This window comes from Canis lupus, chromosome 2 (assembly GCF_011100685.1).
Source record: "Canis lupus familiaris isolate Mischka breed German Shepherd chromosome 2, alternate assembly UU_Cfam_GSD_1.0, whole genome shotgun sequence".
Classification (NCBI taxonomy): domain Eukaryota; kingdom Metazoa; phylum Chordata; class Mammalia; order Carnivora; family Canidae; genus Canis; species Canis lupus.
The window spans coordinates 50,268,235-50,282,169 of record NC_049223.1 but is presented as its reverse complement, the minus strand read 5'-3'; the positions used below and the strand labels follow the sequence as shown (position 1 = coordinate 50,282,169).

Here is a 13,935-nt window from a genome sequence, read left to right as displayed (position 1 = left end):
TTATAAGAATACTCAAAGAAATCTGAAATAACATGTAGCAGTACACTAAGAGTTTTTATCTCCAGTGTTATTTTGTATTTTATGAAATAAATATAGTCCAGTATACTTTAATACTCTAATATACTTCAAATGCATAATCCTACTCCTACATTGTTTTTTTCCCCACTGATTTTTGTGTATTTTTGGACAGATAATCCTTTTTCTGCCAGTAAGTGACTTTGGGCAAGTCAGCCTCCTTAAGGTTCTGGTTTCTTCCATGAAAAAATGAAGCACTTAGACCACATGAATTTCAAAATCTCTCTGAGCTTTTAGATGCAGCTCTGTGATTGTATAAAATAAATGTAAAATCAAATTTTAATATTATTTTACATCAAAAATGCTAAATTTCCAACTTGAAATGGTAAATTTTAAGATTTGGCATTTTTTTAAGTGTTGTCATTAATTGAAACTAGGGGGAACAAAATCAGTAATTGCTGGTCAGTAATACATTGCTCAGCTATTCCCATAGGAAAATAAGTGCAGGCATACATATTATACACAGCTACTTGTAATAACAAAAATGTGAAACTGGAGATTATTTGGCCCAAATTGTGACTTTTGTATAGGTGAAGTCCTAACACAATTGGTATATCAATATACAAATAGTGGTCTTCAAAATCAATTAAGTAAGCCATAAACTGTTAGCTAAAATATTCTCTCCCTCAAGTGTATTTTATTATCAGTAGCCCTGCTCCCAGGGTTGATACTGTTTTATCAGTTCAGCCAACTGTCTCTGGTTCACCACCTTGGACAGAAAGATTTTTTCCTTCATGGTAATTTTCATAAAACTAATTATCTTTCTCAATGTCCTACATTAATATTTATTAGACTTGAAGTCAGAATGCTCTGCCTTGGGCAGCCCAGGTGGCTCAGTGGTTTAGCGCTGCCTTCAGCCCAGGGCCCGATCCTGGAGACCTGGGATTGAGTCCCACGTCGGGTTCCCTGAGTGGAGCCTGCTTCTTCCTGCCTGTGTCTCTGCCTCTCTCTCTGTGTGTCTCTCATGAATAAATAAATAAAATCTTAAAAAAAAAAAAAATGTTCTGCCTTATAGGCAAATTTTTACTTTCTCTTGCCTAATTTTTGTAAAAACATTTTATTTATTTATTTGACAGCACATGTAGAGGGACCAGCTGAGCAGGGAGCCTGATGTGAGACTCAATCCTAGGACCCTGAGATCATGACCTGAGCCCAAGGCAGATGGTTAACAGACTGAGCCACCCCAGTCCCCCTCTTGCCTAATTTTTTTTGGACAAATGATAATCACCCAGTACTTCTTTTTTTTTTTTTTTTAGATTTTTATTTATTTATTCATGATAGACCGAGAGAGAGCGAGAGAGAGAGAGAGGCAGAGACACAAGGCAGAGGGAGAAGCAGGCTCCATGCCCGGAGCCCGACTCGGGACTTGATCCCAGGACTCCAGGATCACACCCTGAGCCAAAGGCAGACACTGAACCGCTGAGCCACCCAGGGATCCCCCCAGAACTTCTCTTAAAAATAAATAAAAATTCTTTTATCTTGTTACAAATACTGAAAATTGGCTGAATGCAACTACCATGGAAACAAAGATGAATTTGACTTTTTTTTCCTCCAGTATCTCTATTTCTTTCCTTACTTGCAGTAACCAGAATAGAACACAGAATTCTGTAGTTTAAGTAATGAACTCATTCGTTCAATAAATTTTTGTTGTTTTTTTACTACGTTAGATGCTGTTGTAGACATTCAACATTTCTAATAGAACATTCTGTGATGATGAAATGTTCTTTATCTACTCTGTCCACTATAGTGGGCACTAACCTCGTGTGGCTTTGGAGCTCTGGAAATGTAGCCATTGGGTTTGAAGAACTAAATTTCAAATTTTAATTAAATTTAAATAGCCCATTATTGCTATATAATGCTATGTATTGATTATTAATATATTATATTATTAATATAATGTATTAAATTAAATATATATGTATTTTTAAAAATCAGTTTCATAGATAATAGAGGACAGTTTGGTGGTTGCCAGGGTTTGGAGAAATGGGCCAACTATTTTTGGTTTTGTCTTTTTAATTTAGATAATTTTTTAAAATAAAGGGTATTAAAAATTCTTACAAGAAATTTTTAAAAAAATGCTCAGGGCCATCATCTATAGCAAGAGATGATAAATGTGCATCATTCACTGTGGAGAGAAACCTATCTTTCTAAGGGTGCTTGTTGATTGCTTTCCACATTCTGGAAGATTTGTGTGTCCTTCCAAGAATTCAGTATCTGCACCATCATCTAGGGCTGGCAGGAACTTAGCTTTCTCCAGGATTTTGGAAGGTTATAAATGCTGTCCACACTACATTTAGATCTCTGCAGTTGCATAAGCCTCATTCCTACATGTGAGCATTCCATATTAACAGTGATATTAGCTAATTTTGCTGAAGGCCTAATATGACACTACCATTGTTCTAATCACTTTATGTGCCCTGCTAGAGGGATGGTGTTATTATTCCCATTTTATAGGTAAGAAAATGGAGATCCAGAGAATTTAAGCAATTTACCCAACAGTTACTAACATTTACAGAACTCTTTCCATGTATCAGATAACTTTCTACTCCCTATGTACTGTTCTTCACATTATCTTTGTTTAATCTCACATGCTATAGGCTGTATTATTATTTAGCTTTTTATTTATGAGGAAGTTAAGGAGCAGACAGGTCAAATTAGTTACTCAGCATCTCAGTTTCTATTCAGGTCTCAGTTCTCAACCATCATGCTATCCTGCTTCTCAGGATATATTTTGCTAGAATAAGTTGATTATTTGTGCACTTAGATTTGTTGCTGAATTTTTCCCTTCAAAGCATAGATGAATTGCCTAAAATGAGTATGATGCTATGTTCATAATTCTTAAAATAAATAAATAGCCATATGTGCATCTCTTGGTGTTATATACTGATGAGAAGAGATAATTACTAAAGAAGTAATTTGAAAAATAAACAGGGTAATTTAAAATAATGGTAAGTGCTAAGAGGGAACTAACACAGGAGGATGTAATCTCTATTACATCTGGAGTTAGCAGTGGGAGCGTGGGAAGTAACGGGGAGTACCCTTTTCAGAATAAGGGTAGTCAAGTAAAGATCTCTGATAAAAGGACACTTGATTGAGACTGAATAATGAGAAAACAGTAACATAAGTAATTGAGAGAATAATATTCCCAGAAGGACCAGCAATTGCAAATGCCCCAAAGTGGGAACACACTTAGTGTATTGAGGAAAAGAAAGAAGTCCAGTGGTCTGGACCAATTTGTGCAAGAGAGAGTAAGAGTGAAGAAGGAGGCAGGGGTCAGATCACAAAGGCCACTACTGACCAGAATTAAGGTAAGTAGGGAAGTAGTGCAATCATTTAAGCAAAAGAGTGACATGATGTGATAATATGTTTTTCTTTTTAAAGCACTCTGAATGTTTACTAAGGACTGGGTTTGATTATAGGTAGAAAAAAGTAGAAGCAGAGAGGCCAAGTAGAAGCTATTCCATTTGCCTGTTTCATCTGAGGTGGTAGCCATGAAAATAGTCAAAAGTGAAAGAATACTGGATATGTGGAAGTAGTGTAATAAACTGATTACTTTCTAAGCATCTAATGTTAGAATACCATTATATTTTAACATAAAGTTGAATTTTATGTAACAGTCTGACATTGCTGCCAGTTATTCAACTCTAATAAATGTTTCTTATTGTTATTCATATACACGAATGACTTTCAGAGCATCAGGATGGTGTGTCAAAATTTGATAATTCAGAAAAATGCCCCAATAAAGGCCTAGAAAGGCTTGGTTTAAAAAAAAAATAAAAAGGCTTTTTTTTTTTTTTTTACCATATTCTGTGAATAAGATTTATCATGTTAGAGTTATGACCTGATTATGTGATGTCTGTGTCTCGATAAATTATTCCTGGCTTTCTACTTCCATGCAGTATGTGTGGTTTACTGCAGAGTAAAGCTGAAAGAATTCCAATACACATGTTCATGCAGGGACTATACACATGGCTAGTCAGCATATGTAAGAGTTTTTTGTACCCTGTCCCTAGTATCTTGGCATTACTTTTATTATGTCTGCAGGACTCGTGTAGATGAAATGCCACAACACATTCTTTTACTATTGTAGCCTCAACCAGCTTTTTTTTTTTAAGTAAAAGCAATTACCATCATAAAAATTCCTTACTGGGGAACTTTCCATATTGCGTTATCATTCCATGAGTCTAATAATAGTGGAATATAAAGAAAAAATTTTTAATGCTAAAATATCTAAAAAAGACTTTTGAGGTCTCTTTAATGAGAAACACTAGGATTCTGGAGGAAGAGAAATAAGAAAAAAGGAAGTAAATCAAGTTTTTTTTTCTAGACTCCTGGTACATAATAGAGGTTTATAAATCTTTGCCTAACTAAAGATAATTTGCAAATCACATGCACCTTCGCCATTGTCTAAACAGTTAAAGAACCCTCCGTCTGTTATCTGTTGGAGAATGCTAATGCCTATAATTGGTCATTGCCGGACCCTTATGTGTTTCTAACCTGATAGCTCTATCTGCCTAAAAGCTAATTCTGTGTTTTCTGTGAAATCTTGCAGTGGTGTTATCAGGGAGATTGTGTTCCTTTTGGCACTTGGCCCCAGAGCATAGATGGGGGCTGGGGTCCCTGGTCACTATGGGGAGAGTGCAGCAGGACCTGCGGGGGAGGCGTCTCCTCATCCCTAAGACACTGTGACAGTCCAGCGTAAGTAGCTAAAGTAAGCCGAAGCCAACAAAAAGACACAGTTGGAAATGATTCAAAGCTGTGGTTTCACATGTTATCTGTAAAAACGTTTCACTAGTGAGCCAAGTGTTTGTCTTCTGAACAAGCAATAGGCACAGGAAAGTGGAAGAGCCTTGTTAGACTCTTTTTTTCCCTTCCCCCTCACTGTGTAACTAAAAATAAAAGAAAAAGAAAAAAAAAAAAAAGCATTGTGTATCTATCCCAGGTGTAGCCAGACTTTTAATCTAGTAATAATCAGATAGATTTCCTCCTCCAAAAACTACTGAATTATGGATGAATCCAGGTCTGATCTTAGCTACATTACCATTATTCCCAGGAAACCTAAGGTCTTTTCACATGTCACATAAAATTATTACTGCTACATTAGTATTAAAAGGACCAATGAGAGCACTTCAAGGGTTGAAATGCCTTGATTCGCATCACAAATCACAATGAAAAGAATAGTGCCCATGTGTTAAAATAGTTTCCATTCACATGCCCCTATTAATCATCTTCCGGAGTTGCCACCACTTTTCTCCCCATGACTATTTTATGCAGGTCGGACTGTTCCTCTCCCACCACTCTTTTTCTCCGGTCAGAGCCCCCCTGGCGAAAGGCCAGCCCCATCAGTATTCTTTGGTAGCCTGTATTGCCTCGCCCTCCCACCAGTGCCCGTTACAGGTGGACCAGTCCCCCAGCTGGACCTTCCTATTTGCCCCAAGACGAAACTGCTCCTTAGCTCCTGCATATCAAGTGCTCCCCGTTTTTGTCTAGAGCTCAGGTTGCAGCCCTTCTTTCTCAACTAATAGCGTTATCACTTCTGCTTTCCTCCCCGCCCCCCCCCCGCCCTTCCTGGTGTAAAAGATAGTCAGCTTTAATTTTTATTTTTCTCCTCTTAACTCAGGATCCCTCTTTGGTTCCCCTCTCTACACATCTCTTTTCATCTCTTTTAATTTTTTTTAGCTTGAAATTATTTCCCTTTGCACTCGTTCTGTGTTTCCATGCTCCAGCTTTCTTTCCATTATTATCATTCTGCTAAACAGAGCTAGCTCACTGTCACCCACTCATAAACTAGTCATGCTACCACCATCCCCACGCCCTTGTTTTTGTCTGACCAAACCATTTCTCCCAAGCTGATTTAAACCAGGCCATTCCTTTTCCTTTTTAGAATCACTATTCACTGGCATTCAAAGTATATTCAAAATATAACTAATTATTCCATTGACTACCAGTGGGCCAAAATTATAATTACACTTGACCTTTTTCAAGCAAGTACAGAATAATTACCTAAGTTCAACTGCAAGCTACTGTAAATTAGTAACCAAAACTATAAATCTCTGTGATAATAAGTAATATAAGAGAATGACTTGGACTTCTTTCAAAAAAAGAAGTTAGTTTTTTCCATTTAAAATAGCATGCCCAAATGATAACATATGGCTTTCCCTGATGTTAAATACTTGAATTTATGTAATCAAATATTGGACATCTTACTTTTTCATTGATTTGAGTGTATTACACAGTATTTATGCAATGCAAAGCCCTGATATTTAGATGTAATTTTTCAAACTTCACGTAATGAGATAGAAATTCATTTCTGTATTATTTAGTTTGAACTGAAGCTATTTCCAGAGAGTTATTTAGTATGCTTTCATTACCAGTCTGGAAAAAAATAGTAAACTTACCATTGCCTACTCGATAAACAGATAGCATCAGATTATGTGTTTTATTGAATACGATTCAAATGGTTTTTCATTATAAGTAAGTGATTTTTAAACTCATGGTGTTGAACTAAGCACATACTTAGTATGATAATTAGAAAATAAATTTATTTAATTGAATTTTCTTAAGAACATAAATCATGACAATTAAGTCTTATAAAGTTATCCATAGCAAACTGCCCTAGTTTTTATGTTCAACAACCATAATCATTATTGCTAACAATATTTTAATAACTAGAAAGATGTCAAATTTTGTATTTTCCTAAAATAAATGCTAATATGTTTTGGTCAAGCAATATATGTACTCTCTCTATATATATACTATATATTCACATGTTAAACAAAATGTGTTTTCAGACCTTCAGGAGGTGGAAAATATTGCCTTGGGGAAAGGAAACGGTATCGCTCCTGTAACACAGATGTAAGTAAAACCAAACTTTGCTTTGAAAAATTAGCTTACATTTCCCCTAGAGCAGGGAAATTTTTAAAACTCTAAGCTATTTGGTCATAAATCCATGTGTATGAAAGTCACATGAATTTTTTAAATTGTTAATAGTGAATGGAACAGGTCTCATGTCCAAAAATTCCATCAATAGAGGACAAGGGGAAGGTCCAGCACTAGGAGCAAATACAATCTCCCTTACAGGTAGCAAGAGAGAATCATAGACCCCTCAAAATAACTTGGCCCTCAACACTCACCCCTATGCTACCACTATCTTTCCTGAGATAAATAAGATTTATCTTATCATGCCCATAAAATAGGATTATTTTGTTTTTGCCACTGTAAGAAGCCCCAGATTCCCACATCATTACTCATCTCTTGCCATCCAATCCCATGAAGTTCTACATATCACATCTTCTGTTTCGTATCTCTGCCCAGCTACTGAAACTTTTCTTCTGTGCCCTTAGGAATTGATGATCCATTGGCAGCAAAATCCCTTATATCATGATGTCTGTGAATTTTCCTTCTCTTTACTTTGTTGTTCTAATGGAAACTGGCTGTCCTCTAATGATACTTATAATAAACTTTAGCCCTCTAAAGGGCTCCCTTAGCTCTTGAGTGAGTGGAAGTGGATTGACTTTTCTTTATATCTTGTTACCTCTTTCAGACCATTCTTCCCTCCTACCTACAAATTACACATTTCATTTCATGTCATCAGACTGTTAGACAGTATTCCTCACTGTCATGCTCTCCCACTCCATTCCTATCTTTATTCTTGGCTATTTCATAAATATATATTTTTCCAGTATCTTCTCCTCTGGATTTTTCTGTAAACATGAAAACATATTGTTATTTCTCCTATCTTAAAAACAAAACACAACAAAAACATCTGCCAGTTCTTTTCCCATTTCTTTTCTTCATTTTGAAACAAAATTCCTTAAAAGAGTTATATTTACTTCCAGATCCAATTCCTCTTCTGATTTTTTTCCTTAAATCATTCCTGTCAGATTTTTGCCTCTATCATTCTACTAAAAAATGCTCTTGTCAAGTCATGGATAATTTCCATGTTGCTTAATCCAATAGTCAATTCTGAGTGTTCATCTTAGTTGATAGTCACTAGGCTTCCATAACACTACAACTTTTTGGTTGTTCTTTTCTAATGCTACTTGTTTTTTTCTTATTCTCCTTTGCTGGGTCCATTTTCTCGTACTTCTTAGAGTGTCCAGGACCTAGTCATTGGCCATTTTTTGTGCACTACCAGTATTCATTTTTTTAAAAAAGATTTATTTATTCATGAGAGACACAGAGAGAAAGAGGCAGAGACAGAGGGAGAGAGAAAAGCAGGCTTCCCACAGGGAGCCTGATGTGGGACTCAATCCTAGGACCCTAGGATCATGACCTGAGCCAAAGCAGACACTCCACCACTGAGCCACTATCAGTATTCATTTCCTTGGTGATCTCATCTAGTTTCATTGCTTTCAATAGCATTCATCTGTCATTTGACCCCCAAATTTATATTTTTAGCTCAGATTTCTTTCATGGATTCCTGACTCATATTTTATCATTGATTAGACTTAATAGACATCAAATATTTAACATGTCCAAATGTTATCTCTAAAACATTTCATATACCTGTACCTCCAACAGTTTTTCCCATCTCATATGTCAATTCTATCTGCCTCAAGCCAAAAACTTTTGAGTCATTCTTGATTCCATTCTCTCACAGCTCATATCCAATCCCTCCGGAAATTCCATTGGCTTTCTCTTCGAGATATATCCTAGATCTGCCTACTTCTCACTGCTTCCACTGCTACTACTCTGTTTTTCACTGGATTACTCTGAAGAGCTTTTTCAGTGGATTTCCCATTCCTACTCTTGTTCCATACAGTTCTCAATATATGAGGCAGAGTGTATCTGATTATATCCTTTACTCAAAACCTTTCAGTGGCTCCATTTTACTTTAATCCAAAGTCCTTAGAAAGGCCTGCAAAGACTACACAATCTAGCCCTCCATTAGTTTTCTGAACTTATCTCTTGTTATTTCTTCCTCAGTAACCCTGCTCTAGCCACACAGGTCTCCTTGTACGTACCAGGCAGGGTCCCACCTTAGGGCTCTTGCATTGTCTGTTTCCTTTACCTTATATACTCTACTCCCAAAATATTTACATGGCTTACTCTCTTACCTCACCTTTATTCAACTGTCACCTTCTCAATGAGGCCTAGCCTGATACCGTGTTTAAAATTGTTACCTTTCCTACTCTCTACAACCCTAAGACTCCTAATCTTCCTTACCTTGCTCTATTTCCCACCATATCTACTTCTAATATCCTCTGTAGCTTATTGATTGTATTTATTTTTATGTTAAACTTTCATCTTAAAGTAATAACATGTAGCTTCAATTACAATGATCATTTCAAGCTACCAGTATTATTTATTCATTCACAAACAATTGAGTGCCTGCTCAATTATATATAATTATATATCAGACTGTTCTAGAGTGATAAAGACAATTTCTGGTCTCAAGGATCTTATAATTTCCTGGGAAATCAGTTAAGTGCAGAAAATCACCACTCAGTAATAAATGTATGACTTGATAGAATAAGTATGGGATGCTATAAAAGCACATAGAATGGGCACATAGCCTAATTAAGGATTTAGGGATTTCTTCCCATAAAAAGGTAAAGATATGAAGGGCAAATAAGAGCTGACCAGAAGAGAAGAAAGTGGCAATGAGAGCATTCCAGGTAGAAGGAGAATTAAGTGCAAGGCTTCTAAGTTAAACAGCCTGATCTATACCTGTAGGTAGTAAGACACCATGCAAAGACTTAGCCTCAGATTTATACTTTAGAGGAGAATGGATGAAGCTGAGACTACAACAGAAAGATAAACAGATCAGAAAGAATTTAAGGGTACTCATGGAAATGACCGAAGTGCTGAGCCATGCACTCTGCATTGAGATGACAGTGGAGTCTAAAGAGGGCTAAAAGGAGAAAATTAAGGGCCTAACTTAAAAAAAAAAAAAAAAAAAAAAACATAAAAAGTGAAGAACTGAGATAGTAGGAAAAGCAAGGTGAGACAGATAGAAGGGGTGAGTGTCAGAGAATGGAATGTACTTGAATTTCATATATGACAAGTGAGACTTTTCTCAATGATGACAAAGCTGCGGTGTGGCCAATGGAATGCATACCTAGCTTTGGGCAGACATGAATGAGTTCAAGGATCATCAAGGCTGGGGAGTCTGGGGAGTCTTCTATGCAGTTGTTGAGGTCACTCAGGATGATGTTAAAACCTGGCGTATAGAGTGTGACTGTGAACCAGGTATCAGGTAATAAGTGAGAGAAAATGACCATGATAAGATTAGTAGGAATGATGAAGCCAGATAGTGATTTGGATGAATTGCGTGAATTTCAGAATAGAAGTATTACACAAGGGTAGAATAAATAAATAACTACTGTATGTCAGATGGTGTTAGATAGGAGTGAGAAAGCCAACCCCATGTTTAAATTCACGTGTTTCTGTTGTTATATACTTAGAGGGGAGAGGCACATTTTTGGGCCTTAATAAAATAGGTCCTATAATACAAATAATATATGATAAATAAAAAGAAAAAAGTAATAGACATATCAAGCTTGTTGCTTTTTACCCATGAACTTTGTTTTAGTTGCTCAAAATGTAGAACTTGCTATATTGGTGGGTAGACATTTCTATTGCTAGCTTTGTCTTCTATTTCAGCTTTCAGCATGAAAAGTTAACATAACTATGTCATGGAAATACATTTTTTTTTCACAAATGTAGACTCCATTGTTCAGAATATGAGACAATTCAGTTATCACACTGAAACTTATTTTCATGCTAAGTTAATAAAATTGAGCATAAGTTTATAAGGTGGGGACTTTTATTTAAAAAAAAAATTTTTTTTATTTATTTATTTCAAGGAGAGAGAGGGAAAGGAAACTCCCCACTGAGGAGGGAGCCCAATGTGGGGCTTGATCCCTGGATCCTGTTATCATGACCTAAACTAATGATAGATACTAACCAACTGAACCACCCAGGTGTGCCTAGTGTGGACTTTTAAAGCATAATCTAATATATGAAAATTTAAACTTTCATAACACATAATCTAGCTGCACTGTACAAGAAGAACTTTCTTGATTGATGGAGATGTTCTATATATGCATTGTCCAGCTTGGTAGCCACTAGCCAAATTAGTTATTGAGCACTTGAAATATGGCTAATGTGGGGGCACCTGGGTGGCTCAGTCAGTTGATCTCGCCTCAGGTCTCGATTTCAAGGTCATAAGTTCAGGCCCTGCATTGGGTTCCGTGCTGAGCATGGAGCCTACTTAATAATAAATAAATAAATAAATAAATAAATAAATAAATAAATAAATAAATATAAAAATATGGCTATATAAATGAAAAGCAGCACTTTAATTTTAATTAATTTAAATTTGAATAGCCACATGTTGCTCCTGGCAACCATATTGGACAGCACTGAGTTATACAGTCTAGCTGTGCAGTAGAAAAATAATAGTTATAAAGAAGACTGTAAATATTCTATATAAAATTCGCAAAACAAATCCATATTAGATCATTTTGAAAACAAATGTAGAATATTTCCATTTTTTGGTGATGATAGAATAAGTCATTCTGACAGAATTCCTTTTAAAAATTATTGGGTAAGAATGTTTTAAAACATCACTTTAAAACCTGCAAGTAAGTGACAAGATAGTGAGGGAAATTCCTGAAGGTTACATTCTTTGAGAAAGGGGAATTCAAAAATGTAAGTGGAGCATCAGAGCACCTAAAGTACCTTTGCCCTGACAATATTCTAAAGAAGAGAAGAAATAAACTATTACTGTGTCTCTTTCCTACCTATACAGAAAGCTTTTCCCAAAGCTCCTCCCTTATTCTCTTGGCAGACTTCATTCATGTTTTATTGGCCTGGAGGCCACGTACCCACTTTAAACCAGTCATGGGCAAAAAGAATGGGATTACCATAATTGGTTTAGACTAATCCAGATTTGCCCCTAAAATGAGGTTAAGGTCACCTTTCCTGAGAGGTAGATTCCTGGGCAAGAATCACAATTCTGTTAGCAATAAAGTGGAGAGTAATAGATCCTGGGTACACCACACATGTCTGCTCAGAGCTCTTTTAGTTTCCATCTTTACTAGTAGAAGGAGCAGCAACAGAAGTAGTAGTGGTAATAGCTGCTGCTAACATTTATTGAGCATTTGCTATGTACCAGACCCATTAATTTAACCATATTTTCTTCCCATTCTGAGAGTTCTTTTCCTTCCAGGCAGTGAGTTGGCTTACTGAGATATTTTAAATGTTTATTCTTTCAACAAAAATCTAGAAAAGATATGCTATTTGGAGTCTTGGTATAAGTTGTTCTATTACAACTTTGCCTCTGTAACATGAATTAGCTCGTAAGTGATCAAGTCATTTTGTGCCATACTTTTGCCACTAAGTGATACAGCGCTAAAGTCAAACTACATTGACACAGCTGAATAGTAGAGGAAAATTGTAGTGTATATGATAACCATTTATCCCACATTCTTGTTTTGGCTCAGTTTGGCCACATGCTCTGTCATAGAACTCCCTGTCATGCGTTTCTGCCTTTTGTCTCTATAACTCAATATCCACAACGCTTTGTTATTAACTTATTTCACTTTTTTTTTCCTTTTTGGAAGATAAAGTCCTATGTTTATTCCAGTATTTCTTTGTTAGGAATTTGCCATGTATTTTTTAAACTGTGCTAGTATTTTATTAGAATTGTTATTGTTTTAGTTAATATCTCCTGTCTCTGATTTGTCTGCCTCTAACACTATTTTTCTCATATGCCTGTTATTTTTAGTGTGTGATTTTACAGAAAGAGGTTTTTCAAGAACATATGTGTCATATTAGAGTAGAAACTCCTATATTCTAAGGATCTATTTTAAAAGTTTCTATTGGGACACCTGGGTGGCTCAGCAGTTGAGCTTCTGCCTTTGGCCCAGGGCGTGATCCTGGCTGGGATCTGGGATTGAGTCTCATGTTGGGCTCCTTACAAGGAGCCTGCTTCTCCCTCAGCCTATGTCTCTGTGTCTCTCATGAATAAATAAATAAACTCTTTAAAAAAATAAGTAAATAAAAGTTTCTATTAAATAGACTATAAGACAGAGAATTTAATGATAAATCATGAAGAGTGAATCGACTGTAGTTAAGATTGAGTCACGCAAGCAAAAAGACTTCAGTATGTTCCAGTAAACATAGAATGGGTGTTACTGTGGAAGCATTATAGGGCTATTGTATTTGTATTCTTTAAATTAACCTTGGAGCTTTTTTTTAAATGTACAAGGGTTTAAATGTTCTATTTTTTTCTCATATGGCCTGGATATCTCTTATGTATGAGCTACCCTAATTTAAGGGATTCCAGAGTATACTTATCTTCATCAGATCAGCCTCCAACACTAGTGCATTTTAAAATAATTTAATGCTATGAACATCATATTTAGTGACACTGTAAATAATATCTGAGAGAAATCATTACAATTAGTTAAAATCATCTTGACAGTCAAAAACTAAGAAACAATTCATAAGCATTTTTTGCTTGTCATTTGTGATCCAAGAGCTTCTCTTGAGACCTAAAAAGAGGATAAAGGGTAAATTCAAATGATCCTGGAAGAAGTTTCAAATCATTGCATGGAATGAGAGCATGTTAGGCGGTCAAACGGCAGGAACACTCATTTATGAATCTTTGAAGTTTGCTCTGTGCTACTTATGCTCAGAATGCACATTATAATAGAAAATAGAAAATCTGTGGGGTGCCTGGGAAGCTTAGTTGATTGAGTGCCCAACTCTTGATTTTGGCTCAGGTTATGATCTCAGGGTCTTGGGATGGAGCCTGAGTGGAACCTACTTAAGATTCTCTCTCTCCTTTTGCCTCTCCTCCCACCTACCCGAACCCCTCCCCAAGCTTTCATGCGCTCTAGCACACAG

General features: G+C 36.1%; 1 protein-coding gene across 1 annotated transcript in view; it reads left to right on the top strand.

Moving 5' to 3' along the window:
* Positions 1 to 13,935, top strand: part of ADAMTS6 (ADAM metallopeptidase with thrombospondin type 1 motif 6) — a 287,287-nt gene that overhangs the window by 186,627 nt on the left and 86,725 nt on the right. The window contains exons 12-13 of the mRNA XM_038530727.1: positions 4,628 to 4,773; positions 6,867 to 6,930. Coding sequence (XP_038386655.1) covers positions 4,628 to 4,773; positions 6,867 to 6,930 — 210 coding nt within the window. The remainder of the gene's footprint in view (positions 1 to 4,627; positions 4,774 to 6,866; positions 6,931 to 13,935) is intronic.